The sequence below is a fragment of the Ursus arctos genome, unplaced genomic scaffold (assembly GCF_023065955.2).
Source record: "Ursus arctos isolate Adak ecotype North America unplaced genomic scaffold, UrsArc2.0 scaffold_5, whole genome shotgun sequence".
NCBI classification, from domain to species: Eukaryota; Metazoa; Chordata; class Mammalia; order Carnivora; family Ursidae; genus Ursus; species Ursus arctos.
Window position 1 is genome coordinate 35,470,301 of NW_026623067.1, and position 22,271 is coordinate 35,492,571.

At 46.8% G+C, this 22,271-nt stretch overlaps 1 protein-coding gene across 2 annotated transcripts in view; it reads right to left on the bottom strand.

Annotated features, from left to right (window-relative positions):
• Window positions 1-22,271, bottom strand: part of KLHL3 (kelch like family member 3) — a 116,859-nt gene that overhangs the window by 56,643 nt on the left and 37,945 nt on the right. Inside the window, exons 4-5 of one of the 2 annotated variants that reach the window (XM_026508046.4) lie at window positions 19,855-19,976; window positions 10,823-10,985 (exon numbers count right to left, since the gene is read on the bottom strand). In XM_026508046.4, coding sequence (XP_026363831.1) covers window positions 10,823-10,985; window positions 19,855-19,976 — 285 coding nt within the window. Of the gene's footprint in view, window positions 1-7,770; window positions 9,496-10,822; window positions 10,986-19,854; window positions 19,977-22,271 lie in introns of those variants that run through there. The other variant, XM_048220850.2, reaches the window with a different exon arrangement.

The window sequence follows — 22,271 nt, forward strand, 5'->3', positions numbered from 1 at the left end:
CTCATAAAGCCACAAGTAAATGGGCTTGGATTTTGCGAAGGAAGATGAAATGCAGCGATGTGTGTATTCTAGGTAGCTTGGTGAACAAACCAGAAATTCTCAAAGATTAGTCAAGGCAGGAAACAGTCCCCACACCTCCCCATCTCTCAGCCTCTGGGGCACTACAGGATTTGAATCTAGGTCCCTTCTTTCTGAAGTGGGGTGCCGCTCTGCCCATCTGGGACCTCCCACTGAAATCCCTCCAGAAATCTTCCCAGGAAGCTGCAGCTGGTGAGGAGGGGGCAGCTGGTAGGGAGAGGCAGCAGCTTCCCACCCAGGACTGGCACCTTGGGACCCAGGAGATTTGCAGGGCACGAGCGGGGAAACACAGAAAGGGAGCAAAGAGGGAAACTCCTTCCCTTCTGTGTGAGGAGACAGGGTTGAGCCCCCAGAGCCTCCTTTCTGCTAGCAACACTCAACAAGATAGACAAGCAGGAACAGGATGCTCTGGCCAACCTGATTTCCTAGGAGACACAAGTTCTCCAGCAGACTTTATATTCAAGTCAGCCCTCTCCCCAGCCACTTCCCAGAAAGCAACACCTCTGCTCCCAGAAGATACCTCCCTGAGAATCTTCTAGCTCTAACACTTGTTTGTTTGTGGATTCTTTGTTTGCTTTGCTGCATTAAAGGAGAATGCAGTCAGGAGCCTTGGCTAAGACTGAGAAGGCCTGGGTTTGAGTCCTAACTCTACCTCTTAAAGTCACTTCTTTCCAGCCTTTGGCTTCATCTTCCATAAAGTGGGACTGTAATAGCTGACCCAGGTCTCAAGGTTGTTTTGAAGCTCAGAGACAGTAATATGTATACTGATGAGGCCATTTTGAGATCTTTTAAGAAACTCTTTAGAAATGAAGGATGACAATTACATCAGCCCATGTTCCTGCCTCGCAAAGTCCAGTTCTGTGGGCAGCATGGCCCTCCAACAGAGAAGCTTTTCCACTGCATCTGAGACATCCCTTGGGACTGCAGGTCCTGTGGGTAAGGCTGTGGAACCCCAAGGCCTTAGAGACCCACTTGAATTCCACCAGGTTCAACATACTTTCTAGTGATAATGATATTCAACTTCTTAAAGCTACAGTTTTCTCATCTGTTAAATGCGGCTAATCAAACCTGTTTCATAAAGGTGTATGGGCATTAAAGAAGCAAACAGAAGTAACTCACATTTACTGAGATCACTGCAAATGTTCAATAACCATTAATGTATAATGTGCCAGATGCAGTGTTTCTTCAAAAATAAAGAAAGCGGGGGCGCCTGGGGGCACAGCGGTTAAGCGTCTGCCTTCGGTTCAGGGCGTGATCCCGGCGTTCTGGGATCGAGCCCCACATCAGGCTCCTCCACTATGAGCCTGCTTCTTCCTCTCCCACTCCCCCTGCTTGTGTTCCCTCTCTCGCTGGCTGTCTCTATCTCTGTCGAATAAATAAATAAAAATCTTAAAAAAAAAGAAGAAAGCGGAGCTGATGCCTACAAGGAGCCTACTGACTTAGAAGAGGAGTAAGACAAGGCACCAATAACTCCAACCCCAAGTCCACAGGGCCACGACTGGGAGAGGCACTCCAGGTATCAATGACAGCATGGACGCAGAAAAATGCAGAGCATGTCTAGAAAAAACAATGGCCCAGTCTAGCTAGAGCCTAGGCTCTATCTTCACTCATCGAAAACATGTTTACTGAAAAACTGTGCCAGGCTCCAGGAGATACAATGGAGCTGCAGGCAGGCTAGTTCTTGGGGGGGGGGGGACAGATGGGGTGTGCAAGGAGCAGAGTATCTGCTAACCATGAGCTCGCCCCTTGAAGGGGAGCTCTCCAATAATAAACTCTAACTCTTCTAGTCTTTTTGCTTCTTTTTCTTTAAAGAGGAGAGGGAACAGGGGCAGGGGAAAGTCACTGAAGACTAGGTTAAGAGTCCTAATTAACCAGCCTTTACCATAAGTAACAAACACTGTTTAAGTTCTAAGTTTTGTATGTCTGTTCCTGTCCATTTGGATGAGAAATTTTGGGGGTGGGGATTACCACCAGATAACCTGACGTCCTTTCCCCACCAAGCAACACACACACACATCTTCCCAAAGCTGAAAGGATGAGAACAGGCCTGCTCTGGGGGCACAGCTGCATCTTTTCAAGGAGGCAGGCCTGGACAAAGCTGAGGGCATTTCCTAATAGTAGATAACGTTGTGCTAGGCACTTACTTCTCCCCGCAGTCCTACTGAAGCGTCAATATCCCCACTGCACAAACCAAGAAATGGAAGCTCGGCAACTTATTCAGCCACGTGGTTAGGATCACACATCAGTCAAGCGGTAGAGCCAGGTTTTGAAACCAAGACTGTATGATGACAACAAGCTTTCTTAGTCCCCACGATGACAGTCATTAGTCCTAAGTGGGCCATTGTAGCAAAATTCAATACAGGTGTCAGAGCAGCCTAAGAATTCCTCTTTGGGTTATTATCGCAGAGAGACAAAGAAGGTATGAATCTAAAAACCTTTCTTTAAAAACAAAACAAAACCTTAGAAGAATAGTGTTCTAAACACTTTGGCATCAGTCCGGGGTTCAAATCTTAGACCTAACCCCTGATTTGAGATTCTTCCCTAATTCCCCTGCCCACCAGGCTAGAGGAAGGGATATTGCTATGTTTCCAAAGAACCCAAAACAGAAAATAAAAATTATTATCACCCTAATCAGGCTGTTTGATCATGTGAGGTCTTTCTTTCATACTGGAGCTGTGAACCCCATGACGGCAGGGTCTACCTTGTTTGAGTCTGTCTTGCTCGAAGCTAAATTCCCAGTGTCCACACATCTGCATGTCCTGCACTTTCCTGCCTGTTCTTCAGGAGTGCCTAGGGCTTGGGCAACCTCCCAGTTAATCCCAAACCCATTCCTCCCTCTTGATGGATGAAATAAACTAGACCTTTAATCAAGTTCATCTGAACTACAAGCCCAGAACAAATGGAACTAAACCCATCTATGACTTCTCTGACCCGCACAGATGAAATGAGCCCCATGATTCCAGAGCCAACAGCCCCAGGGAATAGGAATGAGTAGTTCTGACTTGAACCACGGGTCACCGCCCCCACCCCCAGCCCCAGCCGCCCACCAAGGAAAGACAGGTTGACACAGGTGGACACACAAACGGGATCAAAACATTTTAGTAAGGTAAAACAATAAAACAGAACTGCTTTAAATCTCTTTGTCCCCTACTGCCCTATTTTGGAGGGCAGAGTACGCTTTCCTGAGTCAGGATTTGGCTTTCAGGGCCCACTGTTTCCCTGCTCCAGGGAAAAGTCTCACAGAAAGCAACAGAGCTCTTACCTTGACCATTTCCCACAAGCGTCATGACCACCAGCCTCAGACTAAATATTACTATCTCTCCCTTCCCTGGGCATGGTGGGGTATGCGCTCTCTTTCCCAGGTGACTTAACTCCCCTTTTCTAACACACATTCACGCACACACACACCAAGGAGCTACGTCAAAACTGCACAGTTCACAGTGTTATTGCTTCGACACTAGAGCTCCCTGTTACCCAGAGAATAGAAGAATAAGGGAAGTTTCCTAAAAGAAACTTGTTCTCCAAAAACTAGCTACATCTTGCATTCCTGCTTCATTTGCCACCTTTGGCGTAGAAGCAGTCAATCAGGGGGAGGCAGGAGTGAGGCCAGCGCCGAGGATAGAGAAGCTGTCCTAGCCTGTGCTCTGATATCACAGCCTCCCCGGGAATGCTTGCACTGCCACGCACAAACTGCGGGGTCTTGGGCAAGTTACTAAAGCTTTCTGGCGTTTCTGTTTATTCATCTATAAATTGGAGAAATAGTAACTACCTCTCATAGTCATGTGGCCAAAATGAAGTAATACCTACGGAATGTGTAGCACCATGCCTGGCACCTAGCAAGTGCTCAGAAAGGGTAAAAAACTCCTACAATCATCATTACCCGTCATCGTCATTTCATGATGCCAAGTCGGAGGAAGCAATTTCACAAGCCAACCCTCACTGAGTCAGAGGCTCATGTTTTTTTAAATGATTTGTCAATGTTTTTTGTTGCCTTTAATTTAATCACTTCATTCCACGATCTCAAGTGACTCAGTCAAAAGAAGGCTATTTCTCTCCACGAACACGTGAAATCCGATGGCTTTTCCATCCCATGGCTGAAGGGTTTCAGCTCAGCTTTGGCAGACTGATGTAAACAACATGGCCAAAGAATTTTAATTGCCATTTCATTAATGGGGTCCCATTAACATCCCTCCCAATCAGCTCTGCTGATAGCCCAGTACAGGGCTGCCCAATTATCAAGCAACAGAGTCCCCATAAACTGGGGCCCTGGCCGATGAGGTTAAAGATTAAGCGGTCCTGGAAACAATAATGAGGTATAAGAAACAGGCTGCATAAAAGGCCGGGGTCCCTTTCCCAGCTGCTAGCAACCCGTCAGCTGGGGGCAAGGGTCTAAGCAGTCAGCTTCTAAACATGGGACCACCCTCCCCCACCCGAGAATAAAATATCACAGCAAAAAATCTGTGGGCATAACCTGGAGGGGGAAACTGGACCCAGAGGAAGCAAAGGGGACTGCCACAGCAGGAAGAGATGGGGCCGTTCCAAACAGGAAAGCAAACAGGCAGCAGGGTGGAGAGAGGCGGTGTTCCAGTCCTCCCAGAGCTGTACTGTGTCTGCCTCAGCGCCTTCACCAGAGGGCTGATGACTTAGCAGAAGGCAAGAGCTCACCTTAAAAATACCGTTTCATTTTTTGGAGAGCAATTTGGCAATATCTATCATTTTTTTTAAAGCACACTCTCTTTGAGCTGCTTTATGCCACTAAGCTGGTACCCTACAGGTACAATCGTACTTCTGCTTACCTACTGGCAAGTGTGTCCAAAATATGTACTCATGTATAACAATTCTCACTCAAGCATTTTCTATAAAGGAAAAAATTGGTAACATTAACGTCTATCAATTGAGGACTGGTTAAGTCAACTATATAGTTCATCCGTCTGATGCAGCAGAGAAAAAGAGTAAGATATGGCCATGCGCAAGGGTCTGGAAAGAATGCCAAGATTTTTTATTAAGTTAAGAAAAAGTACAATAAATACAGAATGCTTCTATTTAGGTATGTTAAAAAGCATTATATATATATATATGAAATATATATATATATAGGTATGTTAAAAAGCATTATATATATATATGAAACATATATATATATATATATTTTTTTTTTTTTTTTTTTTCATTCGAGAGGGCTAACCAAGATAGTCCCCCAGTCCCCTTCAGAGTGAAGGCCTGGGAGAAGATTAACTTTGCATTTTATAACTTTGTGTACTGTTTGAATTTTTTTATTATGAGTATACATTGAATTTTATTGAATAAATTTGTTTCAATAATAATGGTACAGCAACATATCTGCTAACATAGAAGGGTGTTCAGAATATACTGCAAGATTTTTTTTAAAGATTTATTTATTTATTAATTGAGTGAGAGAAAAAGAGAGCAGGGGGAAGGGGGAAGGAGGAAAAGGGAGAGAATCTCAAGCAGACCTCCCATGAGCACGGAGTCCAACACAGGGCTCTATCCCAGAACCGAGAGATCATGACCCGAGCCAAAATCAAGAATTAGATGCTTAACCGATAGAGCCACCCAGGCGCCCCATGTAAAGATTGTTGTTTAAGCCGGAAAACATACACATGCCACGGTAAGGATGGGCACGGCTCTATATTAAGATGCTGGTTTCCTCTGAGTAGGACTGTGGTGCTTTTCCTGCTCTTTCTTCTTGTCTGCTTTTTCTGTAATCATCAGGGGTGATTTTAATATTAAGACAGCAGTAACAAAAGCAATTAACAAGAGCAAAAGAAAGTTTGTGTTAGAGAAGGAAAAAAGAATAGAATTCAGAGGTAGAGCTGTGGATCGTGGAAAAGCGCAGGCAGAGGCCAGCTAGCCGGAGACCAGAGAGGGTGTGGGAAGCAGGACATACCTGCCTGCGCATCTGAATAAAGAGAAACCCAAATGAGAAGCTCTGGAAATGGTCCTCTTCCCTTAAGTAGCAGCAGCAGTGGTGTCCTGAGGAGCCTCATCTGTCCACCAGGACCCAGATGGGAGGCCCTCTTACTGCGGATCACGAGACCAGCAGGGAGGCTCTGAAACACAGCCCCTGGGGACACCTACTTCTGCAAGCAGCTCTCCTCCCCGCCCTCCCATCTCCCAAGCCATCCTGGAAACACAGCATGATGGATGTACTACCCCCATCACAGAGAAGAAAAAAAGGTCTAGGGTCACTCAGCTCCAAGTGTTGCCTGGTCTGATCCCTAGTTCTGAAGTGGAAGCTCTCCTTGTAGTTTCTTGGTTTAAAACACTTACTAATGCAAGGCATGGGGCAGGGAAGCCTGTGACCACAAGGGCTGACACTGCCTGACCCTTGTATGTGACCCTCGTCAATGCCCACATCCCTACATTTATAATGGGACTGAGACAAGACATCAGCTCTGTCTCCAGAGGCAGTGATGGCAGAGAATGTCAGGTTCCATCCAAAGTCAGGAGGTATAAGACCAAAACAACCAAAGCAGACTCACATCAGTGGGTAGGTATGAGGGAGTAAGTATGGATAATCATTTTATATATCCTTCTCTAAACACTTCACAATCTCACCTTCACACCGCTTCTCCTAAAATCTTTCCATCAAGGTCTTACCAACCTCTGCATTACCATGACTTCTCCGCTGTGCATGGCTGAGAGCTACAAAGAAAGCTATGAGCAGGAGATGGTCACGGGCTCCAAAGAAGGCCTACACCACAGGGAGGAGACTCTCAGTCTGAAGTCACGCTAACCATGCCAGGGAAAGTAGGAGGACTCAGATGTGCAATGAGAGGGCAGCCTGCCAAGAGGGAAGAGAAGACATCTACATCTCACTTCCCCACCCAAGATGACTAAACACACCAAGTCTAGCAGAGAAGCTGGTCATCTGTCTACATAGTCTGGCTGCTGGGATTTGGTGACTACATGGTATGCTCTTCCAGGCTCACACTTCCAATGAAAAATGTCAACCCTAGGTACCAACACTCATTGGTTACCAATCCACAGGGCCACCTATGTCCAAATGGAACCTGGAAGCCAAAGAATGTAGTAGTTATAAACACTGGCTCTGGAGTCAACACTATCTGGGTTTGAACCCTGCCTCTTTCTCTACCAGCTGTGTGACCCCAACCAATTACTTCACTTCTCTGTGCCTTAGTTTCCTTAGCTGCTGCATGCATTAAATGAGATGATGTGCATAAAATGCTTAGCACAGTGGGTGACCCATAGTGACAGCTCAGTAAATGCCAACTAAAAATAATTTATCAGGATATCTGCATACACACCTGTGTGCACACCCACCCACAACACTGACAGCACCCAATCCCCATGACAGCATCAGGACCAGGGAGTACCAAGCCCACAGTGCGTTCCAACTGCATCCTCCCCATTCTCGCACTGGTGTCTGTCACCATCAGACAGTGAAAGGGCCAAAGGGAGAAAACACAGATTGTGAAAGTGTGGGAAAGCCAGGCCAGAAGAAGCGGGGAGCCTTGTCAAAGTTGGGGTTTCAGGACAAAGCCCAAATCTCAGAAAATTGCATCAGCCAACTACAAAACACAAAACCCTACAAGCATGCACATGCTATGCAGAAGGAGAAGGCTGGGGGCGGGACAGGGAAGAGAGAGAATTCCTGGCATCTAAGTACTCTCCCTTTACCCCCACACCAGCAGATGTTCACAAGCTGACCTGGGCCTTGGCCAAGCTCTTGGCTCCTGCTGAAGCAAAGCCTGAGCACGTCCCTCAGGAAAGTGACCTCTTCAAAGGCTGGGCTGGGGAGCCCTGTCCAGGGAGAGGAAGGGCTCCTTGAGAAAAAAGTAGAAAGAAAATGTGGGATAGGAATGAAAAGGGAGGCACAGAGGGGCAGCAGAGAAACAAAAGAGTCGAGGTTCAGAGTCATCAGAATTCAGATTTGGGCCAACTGGGGAATGTCCTTCACAAAAATCATCATCTTAACAACTGGCCCCATTCGGATCCAAAACAGACTTCAGAGAGAAATGAGAGTCTATGTGGGCTTCTGGGGTCTGGGGGTTGATAAAGGAATACAAGGATTCTAAGAAATAGAGCACATGCTCAGTGCCTTGTGGACTAAAGGGCTAACACAGCACAGGGAGGTGGCAGGTGGACAACCAGCAGGCCTTTGGCTCATTTCCAGACATGGGCTGGACAGGAGACACAGAACAGAAGATCGACGGTGTTTGTATGGGCAGTGGGAAGAATGAAGTGCTTTACTGCAAGGGAAGGAGGGGGCCATGCCTGAATCTATTGTTTAAAATAACTAGGCCCACTACCTGGGCCACTCATGATCTTTCTCTGTCGTCAAGTCAAAATAAGTATCAATGAAGATTTCTGGGGTGCCTGGGTGGCTCAGCTGGTTAAGCATCAGACTCTTGGTTTCGGCTCAGGTCCAATCTCAGGGTTGTGGGATCAAGACCTCCATCAGGCTCTGCATCCTGTGTGGAGTCTGCTGGAGATTCTCTCCCTCCCCTTCTCCCTCTGCTCCTCCCCCTGCTTGTGCTCAATCTCTCTAAAATAAATAAATAAATAAAATCTTAAAAAAAAAAGTGAAAATCTCTTTCCTGCTAAATATGGTGGACTGAACATTCATGTCCATCTCTATACTCCCTCCCCAAACCTCATTAAAACAAGAGGATGACATCAGGGAAATACAAATCAAAACCATAATGCGATACCACATTACACCAGTTAGAATGGCTAAAATTGACAAGACAGGAAACAACAAATGTTGGTGAGGATGTGGAGAAAGGGGAACCCTCTTACACTGCTGGTGGGAATGCAAGCTGGTACAGCCATTCTGGAAAACAGGATGGAGGTTCCTCAGGAAGTTAAAAATAGAGATACCTTACAACCCAGCAATTGCTCTACTGGGTATTTACCCCAAAGATACAGACATAGTGAAAAGAAGGGGCACATGCCCCCCAATGTTCATAGCACCAATGTCCACAATAGCCAAACTGTGGAAGGAGCTGAGACGTCCTTCAACAGACAAATGGATAAAGATGTGGTTCATATATACAATGGAATATTACTCAGCCATCAGAAAAGATGAATACCCACAATTTGCACTGACATGGATGGAACTGGAGGGGATTATGCTAAGTGAAATAAGTCAAGCAGAGAAAGACCATTATCATTGGTTTCACTCATATGTGGAAGATAAGGAATAGTGCAAAGGACCATAGGGGAAAGGAGGGGAAAATGAATGGGAAGAAATGAGAGGGAGCCAAACCATGAGAGACTTGACTCCGGGAAACAAACTGAGGATTGTGGAAAGGGAGGTGGGTAGGGGGGTGGGGTAACTGGGTGATGGGTATTAAGGAGGGCACGTGTTTTTGTTTTGTTTTGTTTTTTTAATGATTTTTTATTATATTATGTTAGTCACCATACAGTACATCCCCGGTTTCCGATGTAAGGCTCGATGATTCATTAGTTGCGTATAACACCCAGTGCACCATGCAATACGTGCCCTTAAGGAGGGCACGTGTTGTGATGAGCACTGGGTGTTATACGCAATTAATGAATCACTGAACACTACACCAAAAACTAATGATGTACTATATGTTGGCTAATTGAATTTAAATTAAAAAAAAAATAAGAGGATGACAAGCTTTAGCAGAGAAACAAACTGGAATCGGCACAGTATCTGATGAACAGTTCTTACAAAAATCTGCCTTACAAGAATTAGTGGTAGGAAGGCTCACTATAAAAAAGAAAAGGGCAATTTCTTTTTCATGAGAGACTTCAAATGTTTACTTTTCTATGATTTCTCTGCCACCTAAAAAGTGCCTAACAGTAGGCATTCAAGCCATTGTTGAATCAATATACTCCCCAAGGAAGGAGCACAGTGTGACCTCACAGGCTATGCCTAGTACCGACCCTGCTGTCTTTAATTTAACCAGCACTCTTTAGATATTTTCTAAGATCTGTGAGAGTACAAGTTGAATAAAATCCTGGCCTGGATAAGGCAATTATTAACTGCCTTTCTGATTTAAAAAAAAAAAACAACTTCTGATTTAAAAAAAACCTAACTATAATCTATAACTCAGCTCGGCCATAGAAATGGTATTAGGAGAATAAAATGGGGAAGAGTGTGTATCCATAAGGGAAAGTCCATGAAAGCTCAACCTTGTACTTCCGTGTAAAGCCAACAGATCTCAAACTAATAAACCCAAAATAGTGATACAAACATTTTGTTGAGATAAATGGAGGTAAAGACTAGATGAGGCAGCTTTCCGTGGAATCAGAAGATGTACTTTAATTCTTTCAGAACTGGAGGTGAGTGGACCGCCTAAGACCTGCTGTGGAAAGGCAGAGCAGGGGCCTCTGTCTTACCATTACAGGACACGCAGTACTATTTGACTGCTAAAATCAAACCCATAGAACACTTGGATCAAAAAAGAAATTTTCTTAAACAACAACAACAAAGATTTATTTCAAGACCTCACTCAAATGACTTCTCCCTCCACAAAGTCTTCTCAGAAACCCTTCCTCTTCTCCTGTGAAAATGACTGTCTGTACCATCCGTCTGGCAACTAATCCTATTTCACTTGGCAATGAACGCAACTCTTCTGTCTTCTCTCTTTGCACGTAATGACGCCCTGACTAAATTACTACTGCTTCACAGGAGAGTGCGCTTCTCACCACACCTGAGGAGTCTACCGCAGACCAGGGGATTAAATCCACGAGCTCTGGAGGGGGCGGCACCCTGGCTCCCCGTTACCTGCGTAAGCGTTGGCCTGCTGCAGAAGGTCGGTGCAGGTGTGCACATCTGCAAATGCTCGGATGCCCAAGCAATTGGTGGGATGCAACTGAGACTGCAGGAAGTCACAGCAGTTCTGCCGAACGTCCATGAGCTGCAGCAAGCTGGCCGCTGGGAGCAGCACCTGCAGGAGAAGGCGACATGCTGAGACACCAGATCCCCTCCAACAGGCCCTCATCATCCTGACACACTGTTCCAATCACAGCACTCCCACACTCAAGGTCCTTGCATGGCCCTCCCCTGCTTGTCCAACTAAGTCCAAACTTCCTTCGGGGCAGCAGAGCCTTATTTCCCATGACTGTCCCCTTCACAGCCCTAAGCACCAGCACAGTCTCTGTATCCCTACATCCACAGCAGTGCCTCCCAATCACTCATGTACATACGAAATCTCTGGGGATCTTACTGAAACTCTGATTCAAGAGGTCTAGGGCGGGGCCTGGGAGCCTACATTTCTAACAAACAGCCAGGTGATGCTTGCAGCTGCTGGCCCAAGAACCAAACCTTGAGTAACAAGCCCCTTATGGACTGAATGTTTGTGCCCTCCTCCCCCAAATGTGTCTGTTGAAACTCTAACCCCAATATGACTGTATCTGGAGATAGGATCTATGAAGAGGTGATAAATGAGGTCATAAAGATGGGGCCCCTACGTGAAGAGAGACACCAGAGCATGCTCTCTCTCTCTCTCTCTGTCTCTCTAATGTAAGGACATAGGGAGAGAGCAACCTTCTGAAAGCCAGGAAGAGTCTCACCAGCAACCAAATCAACTAGAACTTTGATCCTGGACTTCAAATCTTCAAAACCAGGAGAAAAACAAATGTCTGTTGTTTACGCCACCCATTCTGTGGTCTTCTGTTATGGCAGCCCAAGCTGACCAAGGTAGATTGGCTCTCTTACCTGGCTACACATTGAATCACCTGGAGAATTTTTAAAACACTGATGCCTGGGTCTCGGCCCCAAAGATTTTAACTTCATAGGTATGAGGTGTGGCCTGGACAGTGAGACGTTTCTAAAGCTCCCCAGGTGTTTTCAAACTACAGCCACGTTTGAGAAAACACTTCCCTACAGCCTTTAGCGTACCATTTTCACTCAGTTGCTGAGTAAATTGTTCACTACTGCCTTCACCACTTAATTACTAAGCATCTGTATGCCAGGTATTGGTCTAGGCTCTGGGGTTTAGTGGTAAGTGCAGTAAGCCAGACCCTGGCTCTTACGGAGTTTATAATCTACTGGAAAAAAAAAGAGTGACCCTCAAATCCCTCAAGACTCAGGCGATCACACTGTATTCTCCCATCCAACAGATAAATGGTAAAGAACATCTCCGGGTACATTCTCAGAGAAAGGAGAGAAGTTTCCTTTTAAAAGGTCACAGAACACATGCGTATTTACACTGTAGCTTGGAAAACAGAAATAGTTTCTGTTCAGGTGTTTTTCCTAAAAGCCAGGGAAGACTGGCTTGAGCAGGCCAAAGAGGGTGCTCAGACCGCCAACCCCACTCTAGTTTCCCGAGGACCTTCCCACAGCTGCCAGAGCCTGCCCCCGGGTCAAAAATCCAGAAGAAATGGCATAGTCCTACTAGACCCCAGCTCTGCTCCCCACCACCCCTGCCCTAGGGAAAGGGTAGACAGTCTGAGAGTGACTTTCCAAAAAGAAATTAAGAAAAGAAATCACAGAGCATTATAGTTTCATTTGAGGCTGCTTAGTCTGGGGCCCCCAGCATCCATTTTACCATAAAAACAACCCTCACATCCCAGGCCTTTGCTCTCAGCTGCTCCCCTGGCTCTCAGAGGGAGTGTCTGGGCCAGCTAGACTCCAGCTGTTCTCATCCACAAGGGCTTACCCGGGAAGACATGGGCTACAGATGCATTTGTTTTCTTGATTCAGGGCACGACAAAAGTCTTTCTTTTTTTTTTTTTAAAGCGATTTAAATTCTAGACCCTGACGTTCTCCCAAAACATATCTGAACACCTCCGTGCAATAAGGCCAAAAACCCTGCTTCACTGCCCATTTTCTTAGGACCGAGGACACAGAACTTTCAGTGCTAAAACGTGAGCAGCTGGTGACCCTTCTTCATCCCTGCCCACCTGCAGAAACCACCAAGCGCCTCCACCACCCGTGGTCCTACTCCCGAGCTAAGCACCTACTCTTCATGAGGCAGGCTTTTCCTTCCTATGAGCTTAACTTCCTCCTCCCTCACACAGCTGAGTTCCAGGAAGTTAAAGCATGCTCCTCTCCCTTCTCTCGTCCACTCTCCTATGTCCCCAACAGTAAATTAACATGTCCTTAGTATTTTTTGAGCCACTGGTTCATTCCAGAGAAGGAGAAAGATAAAAGTACCCACTCTTGGGAGTTTTAGACTATAAGGTAGCTCCAAATCTGAGCACCTGAGCTCCAACCCCACTAAGCAGCCATAATCTGGGAACCTCAATTAACCTGTGAGCTTGCTCGGCCTAGCTAAACAGATTCTAGGACCAGATTAGTCTCAGCCTGCTAGTTAAGTAGATAACCATTAACCATTCTTGCTGAATACACAGCAGGAAAGGAAAGCTGTGTTTCAAATCCGCAAATGACCTCTATGATACCCTCTTGACCAACGCTAGCTACAAACTCTACAGTTAGGGTCACAGGTTGACCAGTCACCCTGGTCTGCGGAAACTTGGCCAGTTTCAGCACTGAAAGTTCTCTGTCCCAGGAGACCCCTCAGTTCCGGGCAAACTGGGGCGGTTGATCACCCTAGGGATCAGGAACTTCTAAGCAGTTACCCTAAGAATCCCTGGTGGACAGGAATAACCAAATGCTGTCCAGCACACACTACTCTGTGGTGGGACGAGCCCCAAAAGCGTCAGGCTGAGAAGAGGCAGGAAGGGGACAGCAGCCCTTTGAGCCCCACAGAGGAGGATTTCTGAGAGTCCAGTCTGCCCCCAGATTGCATTCCCAGCCAAGCCAGGGACACACGGCCCCTTCCCCTTTGCCCTTTTTCCCCACAAAGACAGCGGCACGGTTTGGTGCTTAAATTCTCAAGCTCGTGACACTCAGCCAAAGAAATTAAATCATAAATACTTCCCGAACATATTCCACAAGTTATACTTTCAGTTTTTAAAGCTTCCCTGGATAGAGCTACCCACATAGCTTTTCCCCACTGTTCACACAACACACTTAGCAGGCAAAAATTACAAGGTTTTCCACCTTGCCACACCACCGCCCCCATCCTGTTTCGGTCCACTCCTGGCCAAAAGCATTCCCAAGATGACTTCCTCAAGTGAACGGGGGCTTGTGGTTTCTCTCATTGCTTCTTTCCTCTCTTTGATCTTACACGGTGATTAGCTATGACTCAAAAGGCCTTTTCTTCCCACTACTTGCTTCCTACAGGAAGGCGTGAAGAAAAGTAAAGCAAGTCAGAAAACTGAGGGCAAGATTTGGAGGCTGGAAGATTTATCACTGCTCCAACTCTGCATCTCAGGGATAAACTGAGGCTCCATCTGCTGGGGTTCTGGGGCTGCACACGATGCGAACAGACACAAATCCCCAGAGGCTGTGAAAGAAAAGAGAGCAAAACATCCATAAGGTGGCTGTGCTCGCTTCCCTCTCCCACATCAACAAGGGCTTTTGGAGGATTTCCTCTTCTCTTCTTTTGCGTGCAATCCACTCCCTCGAGGGGCAGCAGTAACGGGCTGTGAACAAGAGGCCACGCTCAGGTCCTCAGCTTGGCAGAATCACTAGGGCACTAGTGCTTGGCCCCTGGAAGGAGGGGGCCAACACGGGAGGAGCTGCTGGCTGGAACCACCCCGGGGATGCAAGAAGACTCGAGGTCCAGCAGCCTTCAGCTTGCCTCTTACCACCCCAGCGTTTTAGTTCTGGGAAAACAGGCTCTACTATGACCCTCAGCAGAGAGTTTACAGGTTTCCCACCAGCTTGCAAATGGCCTCCCCTCCATTTTCCAGGAGCAGGCCCCGTTTTGTTTTTTTCTCTCCCTCGGATAACATGAAAACACAGCAGAGGATATCCCGTCACTGAGTTTGTTTCCTCTAACAAAAACAAAAGGAAATGCCCTGCCTCAGAAAGCACCGACTCCTGGAATTTCAGGGAGGCAGGGCCATGCCTAGAGGGAGGGAGACCACCAACCAGAGGGCCAGGTGACAGGCCTAAGGCCCCACACAGTAGGTCTGTCTCTGCCAACACCAGGTATGAAGCCTGGCACAGAAACATTGTTAAATAAAACTTTGTTGAAAAAAAAAGAAAGAAAAGTGGAGGAGGGAACAGGGAAGTTGGGGAGGGAAGAAGAGAAAGAGAAGGAGGGAAGGAAGAAAGGAGGGAGAGGAAGAGCAGTAAGCAGAAGAGCAGGAGAGCTAGCAAACTAGCACTGCTGTGATAAAAAGTGTCCCTTAGAATTCTAACTTCTCCACTTACCGGCCATGTGACTAAAGGCAAATTACTTAACCTCTCTGTGCCCTGCTGTCTCGACAATAAAATAAAGACCATAATGGTACTACCTTCGAGGTTTGTTGCAAGAATCAAATGAGATAACACATCTAAAGCAGTGAACAAAGCACCTGGTGCACAGGGAGGGCTCAGTTAAATTAGTTTTTATTATTATTATGAGCTTGAGTCAAGATTCTGATTCTTCATTTAACAAGACACTCAAATTCACCACGTCAACAGAGCCAGTGAGGCGGAGAGAGCAGGGTTCAAACTCCAATGCTACTACCTGTTTGACCACTCGGAGCATTAGCTTCCTCAACTGTAAAAGGCGGCCCATATTAGAAGACACCACTCATTTGGTGGTGATGAAATGAAGTGAAATAACGCACATGAAGTGATCAACGCGCGCTTGGCTTACAACCAGTACTACTAAGCGTCAGCTCTGACGGCAGTTACCTCCACCACGGAAAGGCGATGCAGTCTCTCCGGGGTACAGGTGGCTTGGAAGGAATGAAGGGTGGAGCTCTGCGAGCCATTTAACCCAGCCCCAAACCTCTGACTGTTGTTTCTCAGGCTTTCAGGGGAGCCCCGGTGCCTCCCTGCTCACCTCCTCGGTGTGCCAAATCCCCGACAGAGCGTGTCTTCAGAGGTCGTAAGCAGCTGCCTCAGCAGGTAACATCGCACGCAGCATGAAGCAGCAGCCACAACCTGATCCCAACTTTCTCGTCTCACCCTTTTAAGTTTCGTTTCCCCCAGGTCAGTCTGACCAAACCACATTTTAAAGTGAGGAGGAACCAGGTAAACAAATAGTGTATCTCACTGATGCCAAGTAATGCCCAGTTCGCTGACAGTTGCGCCTGGTGCCCCACAGTGGAGCCCCCGCATGTGCCCCCCACACACACACATGAACACAGCTGGCCCCTCAAGGGGCTCCTACATCAATGGGCTCACAGACATGCGAACAAAGGAGGAAAGCGTGACCTCCTGGTCTTCCTTCAAGACGGGGCCCACACAAGACCTCCTCAGTGAGGCTGCCCCCCTGACCATCCCCATCAAGGCAGCAATGGCCCTTCTGTGTCCTGGGTACCCCCACCCTGACCCCACCACAGCGGTGAGGATCCAGGTGCTGAGCCATCTGTCTCCACCCTCAGACCATGTGCTCCTTAGTGACAGGGTCTCTGTGCTCACACTGCCCATACCTCTGCCGGCACAGGGGAGCAATGTTCTAAGGCTTTACCTATATTAATTCATGTAATCATCACACCAACCCTCTGAGATTAAGTGCTAGTATTATGCCCACATTACAGCTGAAAACACTGAGGCACAGAAAGGTTAAGTAACTTGCTTAGTGTCTCACAGCTAGAAAATGGTGGAGCCAGGATTTGAAGGCAGACAGTCTGACTCAAGACCACCCAATAGAATGGGTACTACTATGACTGATCCTTGAGGCGAGCGGCTGGTGGGGGTGTCAGAGAGGCTCCAGTAGAAGGGAGAGAACACAGATCAGAGGCTGACACAGTACGTGTCTCCGCTGGCCAGAGCTCACTGAGTCCCCCGCCCCCACTTTACAGCTGGGAAAACTGACACCCTATGGGGGGGGGGTCTGAGTACGAGCACTATGGGCCTCAGGGGTGAGGCTAAGGCATCAGCCAGGCCTCCATCCGTCCTCAACTCCTGCCTCATCACTGCTTCCATAGAACTTCTTCCTCTGAACCTGCCCATCCTCACTCTGGCCCCCTGCCCTCCCCCTACAAAGTAGTTCTACAAGAGGCAACGGTGAAGCCAGGTTTGACAGGCTCCTCTGGTGAGTCTATCCGCTGCTACCTGCCTTAAGAACACGGTGCTGTACATACTACCACTGGGTGAGACCAAAGCTGCAAAGATAAGCACCCAGCCAGGTGATAAGGATCCAGAGTGGAACATCTTCTAATTATCCAAGTTTGTAAACATTTTGTACTTTACGGGGGAGGGGGGAGGAACTACTTGGCAAACACATGATAAAAAGGGAAGAAAAAGCTGGTTCCAATCATACAATCTACAACCTCACCTACAGTGTTGTGGGGTTTGGGGGGGGGTTGGTTTTGTTTTAGTGGCTTAAAACAACACAAATTCATTTTCTGACACTTCTGGAAGTCATAAGTTCCAAATGGGTCTCCCTGGACTGAAATAAAGGTGTCAACAGGGCTGCATTCCTTCTGAAGGCTCTAAGGGAGAATATGTTTCCTTGCCTTTCCTGCTTCTAGAGGCCACCCACATTCCTTGGTTCATGGCTCCCCTGTCTTCAAAGATGGAAACATCAAGTTGAGCCTCTCTCGGGTCATATCTCCCTGGTTCTCCTTATCCCCCTCCCCCTTCCACTTTAGAAAGCCCCTGTGACTACACGGGCCCCCTCTGGATAATCCGAGGTAATCTCCCCATCACACACTCTGCTGATGATCAGCAACATCAATCCCATCTGCAAGGTTAATTGCTCTTTGACAGTTAGCCTAACATACTCACAGGTTCCAGAAATTAGGACATGAACTTTTGGAGGGGGGTCATTACTCTGCCTACCACACTATAGGATTAATAGTTATTGATTAGGGGCGCCTGGGTGGTGCAGTTGGTTGAGCACCCGACTCTTGGTTTTGGTTCAGGTCATGATCTCAGGGTCGTGAGATGGAGCCCCACATCGGGCTCTGCACTCAGCACAGAGTCTGCTTGAGATTCTCTTTCCCTTTGCCCTTCTCCCCACCCTCTCTAAAATAAATAAATCTTTTATTAAGTTGATTAGCCCCTAATGCAAGATTTTTAAAAATTATTTACCCTCTGCACATTTTTAGGTTGACATCTAGCATTTTTCATAGAGTTGCAAAAGATGTACTTTTTTGCATCTTGTAAATCTCAATATTTACATCACTTTTTAAAGTATCCAAGTGGACATGAATGTGATGATGATATAACCATCACCCATTTAATATGTTTTTCAGCACATGCTCTACAACTCATTCTGCACTCACTGTCACTGCCCAAAGTCATTCTGCTGTTTCAATTCTGCTCCTAGACCTGGATGTGAGCGTTCGGATACCCACTCCATTCTGGATGAAAAAGACCAGAAACAAAATGGGATGGCTATGTGTTTTACTGTGTATAAAACAGAACTCAATTTTTAAAAGGGCAGAGGATTATTAGATTAGATCACTGTCCAATCCAAGAGTCTGTCCAGAGACAAAGGCAGACTCTATCGAGAGGCAGGCTCCTCAGGACCGAATGCAGGGCGCCTCGCACCCCCAATCTGCCTGCACCATGTACCCTTCACCCTCACCAGTACCCTGCACCACACCAAACTAACTCCCACTCACGTGCAGGCCACAGCTTAAATCCTATCTCCCAAAAGAGCCCTTTCCAGATCCCCTCATCCATCCAGAATGAGTCCCCGATATTGTATATCATGTTCCCTTCCTTCAAATGACTCATCACAATCTGTGCACAGACATCACTTGTGTGCTGATTTGATGAGCATCTGTCTTCACCCCTGGACCACAAACCGCATGACAGCAGGCAATGGAGTCGCCACTGTTCCTGTCACAATCACTGTGCCCAAAAAAGTGCCTGGCATATAACCAGCACTCGAACATTTGGGTTGAATTGAAAGAATAAATGATTACCAACTTAGCCTCCCAAATACCTTGATCCTGGTAAAGGAGGTGATGTTCTGGATAAGCGAAACAGATATTTTGGTCACTGGAGATACCTCTCCAGAGGTATCTCCTGGTACCGCCTTACAATAAATAAGGTGGAACTGTGCTTTTAAATGAAAAAAGAAAAATCCTTCCTATGACCTGCAACTTCCAGCACTTTACTGAAATAGTAAGGCCTTAAAGACAAGAAATAGTATGTCCCCTGTGTCTGGGTTTAGCCCCGGGCTTTGGAGGCCTCCAGAGTGGGTACACCCTCAAACATCTCCCCTACTGAAGCATGTCACTGCTGCATCGCGTCCCCACAATAAAGACGCACACCTTTGGGTGAAGCAGTGTCTTCACTGGCTCCTCTTTTCAAGGCTCCAGATGGCCGAGGATGAGGGCGGGGCGGCAAAAGGCACACACTTCACAGCCGCACAGCCCTGCTGAGGCTCAGACCTGGTGCTTGGCACCTCCACCTCTAAGCCTGAGCGCTCAGAGAAACTCGGTTGACTAATGTTGAAACAGGAAAAATGTTTAACAGCTTCACAATCTGTATTGAAAATCCCTGAGATGAGATGATGACGGAGGAGAACTGGGGTCACCCAGGCTTTTAGTTCTTCCTTCACCCAGAGTTTGAACCAACATGAGATAAAGACTATGTGCTCGGGGCCCAAGCTCATTCAGAGGTATCATGACTTAGCAGTAAGGGCATGGGTGCCACAGTCAGACAGGCATGACTTTGAGGGTCGTTCACCCACCCACATGCTATGTGATGTGGGGCAAGGTACCTAACCTCTTTGGAGCTTTAGTTTCCTCTCCAGCTACCAAATGAGTTGTTACGAGGGTTCAGTGAAACGGTGCTGTAAAACGGTGCCCGTGAGCGCGTGATGAGCTGTGAGCTGCGGCTGAGTTTACCTGGACGTTCTCTTCGGTCACCTCAATTTCCGCCGTATAGATGTAGTCAATCAGCTTATTCAGCGTCCTCCCATCCACGTCCTTGATTTCTATCTTCTTGGCTTTACTCTCAGACATGTCACCTGCAGTCCAAAACAAAACCAAAAGGGACATAAACTTGGTGCTTAACTTTCACAGAGCAAGTTGCCCTGTCTTAGCAACATAAAAGCACCAGCAGGGAGCAGAAGGGATTCAGGCACGGAGGAGTATGAAACAGCCAACATCTGGGTCACACCAACTTTGGGTCTGTAATCATCTGCAAACCAGTCTGAAGCATTCCCCACTCTACCTGTTGCCCATTTCCATTTTGAACCACATCTGTGTGCAGTAACTCATTCAACCACCATTTCCTGTAAGCTTATATACACAGGGCCAGGAAAAGTAAAGAAGAGATGCACCTGTCCTCAAGAAGCACATGGTCTAGCAGGGCTGATATCTAAAAATATATGAGATGATACGTTTACTAGATATATACAAAGTACCAGTATAACAACAACAGTACAAAGTAACACTTACTGAGGGCTGTGACTAAGCACTATGCTAAGCACTTGAAGTGGTGCTTCTTTCAATCTTCACAACCATTCATGAGTTTCATTAATATTATCCCCCATTTTACAGATGAAGAAACTGAGGCACAGGAGGATGGGTATTCATTTTGCCCACAGTCACACATCTAGGAAGGGGCCAGGCTGGGACTGAAACCAGGGAGTAGGACCTAGAGCCCACACTCATACTCACTACTCTATACTAAATCCCAAGAATGCAGAAGATGGAGCAGCCAACCCTGGGAAGCCATCCTAGCAGGAGGTCACATTGAAGCTGGGTATTTCCACAGGCAGCAAAGATGAGGAAGCATGAGCTGGAGGCAGGAACCTTAGGTGTAAAGGGAAGAAAGTGCCAAAAGGATAAATTTAAGGAACAGTGAGAGGCTGGTCTGGGGTGATAGCGAGAGGAAGCTAGAGAGGTAGCCAGGGGCCAGACCTTGCAGAGCCCTGTAAGCCATGCAAATGAGATTGGACTTTCATTCTAAGTGTAGCACCACTGAAAGGTTATAAACAGGAGAATGACATCAACAGATGGGTATTTCTGAATGAAATTTTGGTTGCCTGGTGGAAGCTGGGTCAGAGGCAGGGAAAGCAGTTGGGAGGCCCTGATAATAATCCAACAGAGGAAGGACAGAGCCTGTGAACTAGGGCAGCAGTGGCACCACATCTGCACTCCTGAGGCCCCTTAGCGCAGCCTGCACTCTCTAGACAGCACATGGGTTTATCGATAGCCAGGCTCATTCAATAAACGCTGCTGATTTCAGAAGGAAGAGACAGCCAAGACATGTGTCTTCGTAAACTGAAATAAAGGGCAACTTGACTGCAAGAAACAGGGATTCAGAAGCCCTTGTGTGAATACGAAAACAGAGCCTGGGTAGTTGTTTTCTCTCTGTGGAATTTGTGCAATGGAGCCAAGAAAATAAAGTACAGTACAGCGTGTGGGCTGCAGACGCCCACCTCCAAGCTGCACGGGCTGCACATTATTCTTCCACCAATCCACAATTCCCATCCTAACACAGTTAGAGATTTGAATGAGTCTGGAACAGGGAGGAAAGGGAGGAAAACCTACTCCGAATCCTGCCCACTCCCTCCACTGCCAGATCAGGTAGACCACAAACCCTCCACTCTGTTCTGTCTTCTCTCTGATTGCTGGCGAAAGCCAGCGAAAAGGCCTCAGTACAAAGGGCCCTGAGGCAGCACAAAGATGCTAAGAGGAAACGGGAAAGGATAGTGGGGGAAAGGATAGTGGGTTTCTACTGCACCTATTAGACAGGCTCTCACAATCTCCCTCTTGAGTACTCCAAGACACATAAATAAAGACACACACCCAAGGAAATCAGAAGTTTTACTCATCTCTCTAAATAGCTATTAAGAAGTTCATCAATAAGAGTGTAGTTGATAATCATAATGCAAACAATAATTACAGACAGTCAATTCTTTTGTTGGAACTTGGGCCTTAGAAAAAAGACTGAAAAAAGAACCACCTGAACACAAGAACCAAGAGATTCAGAAGCCCTTATGTGGGTATGGAAACAGAGCCCAGCTTGATTGTTTTCTTTCTGTGGAATCTGTACTTGGAAGTCATATTAGTCAGTCAATCTTGTAACTGTGGGGTAAACAAGTGGAAACTCCTGAAATTATGTGAAAATACTGGTAGATATAGGCAAAAGTTTTATTTTTCTGGGGGATGAAAGATCACTCTTATTAGTCAAATGTAGAGCAAACATTAATACACAGTTTTCTAGATGGTGGAACTTTGGAAGATTTCCTTCCTGCTTCTTTAACATGACTTTGAAGTTTCTAATTTTCTATCTTAAATACTTAAAACTTCAA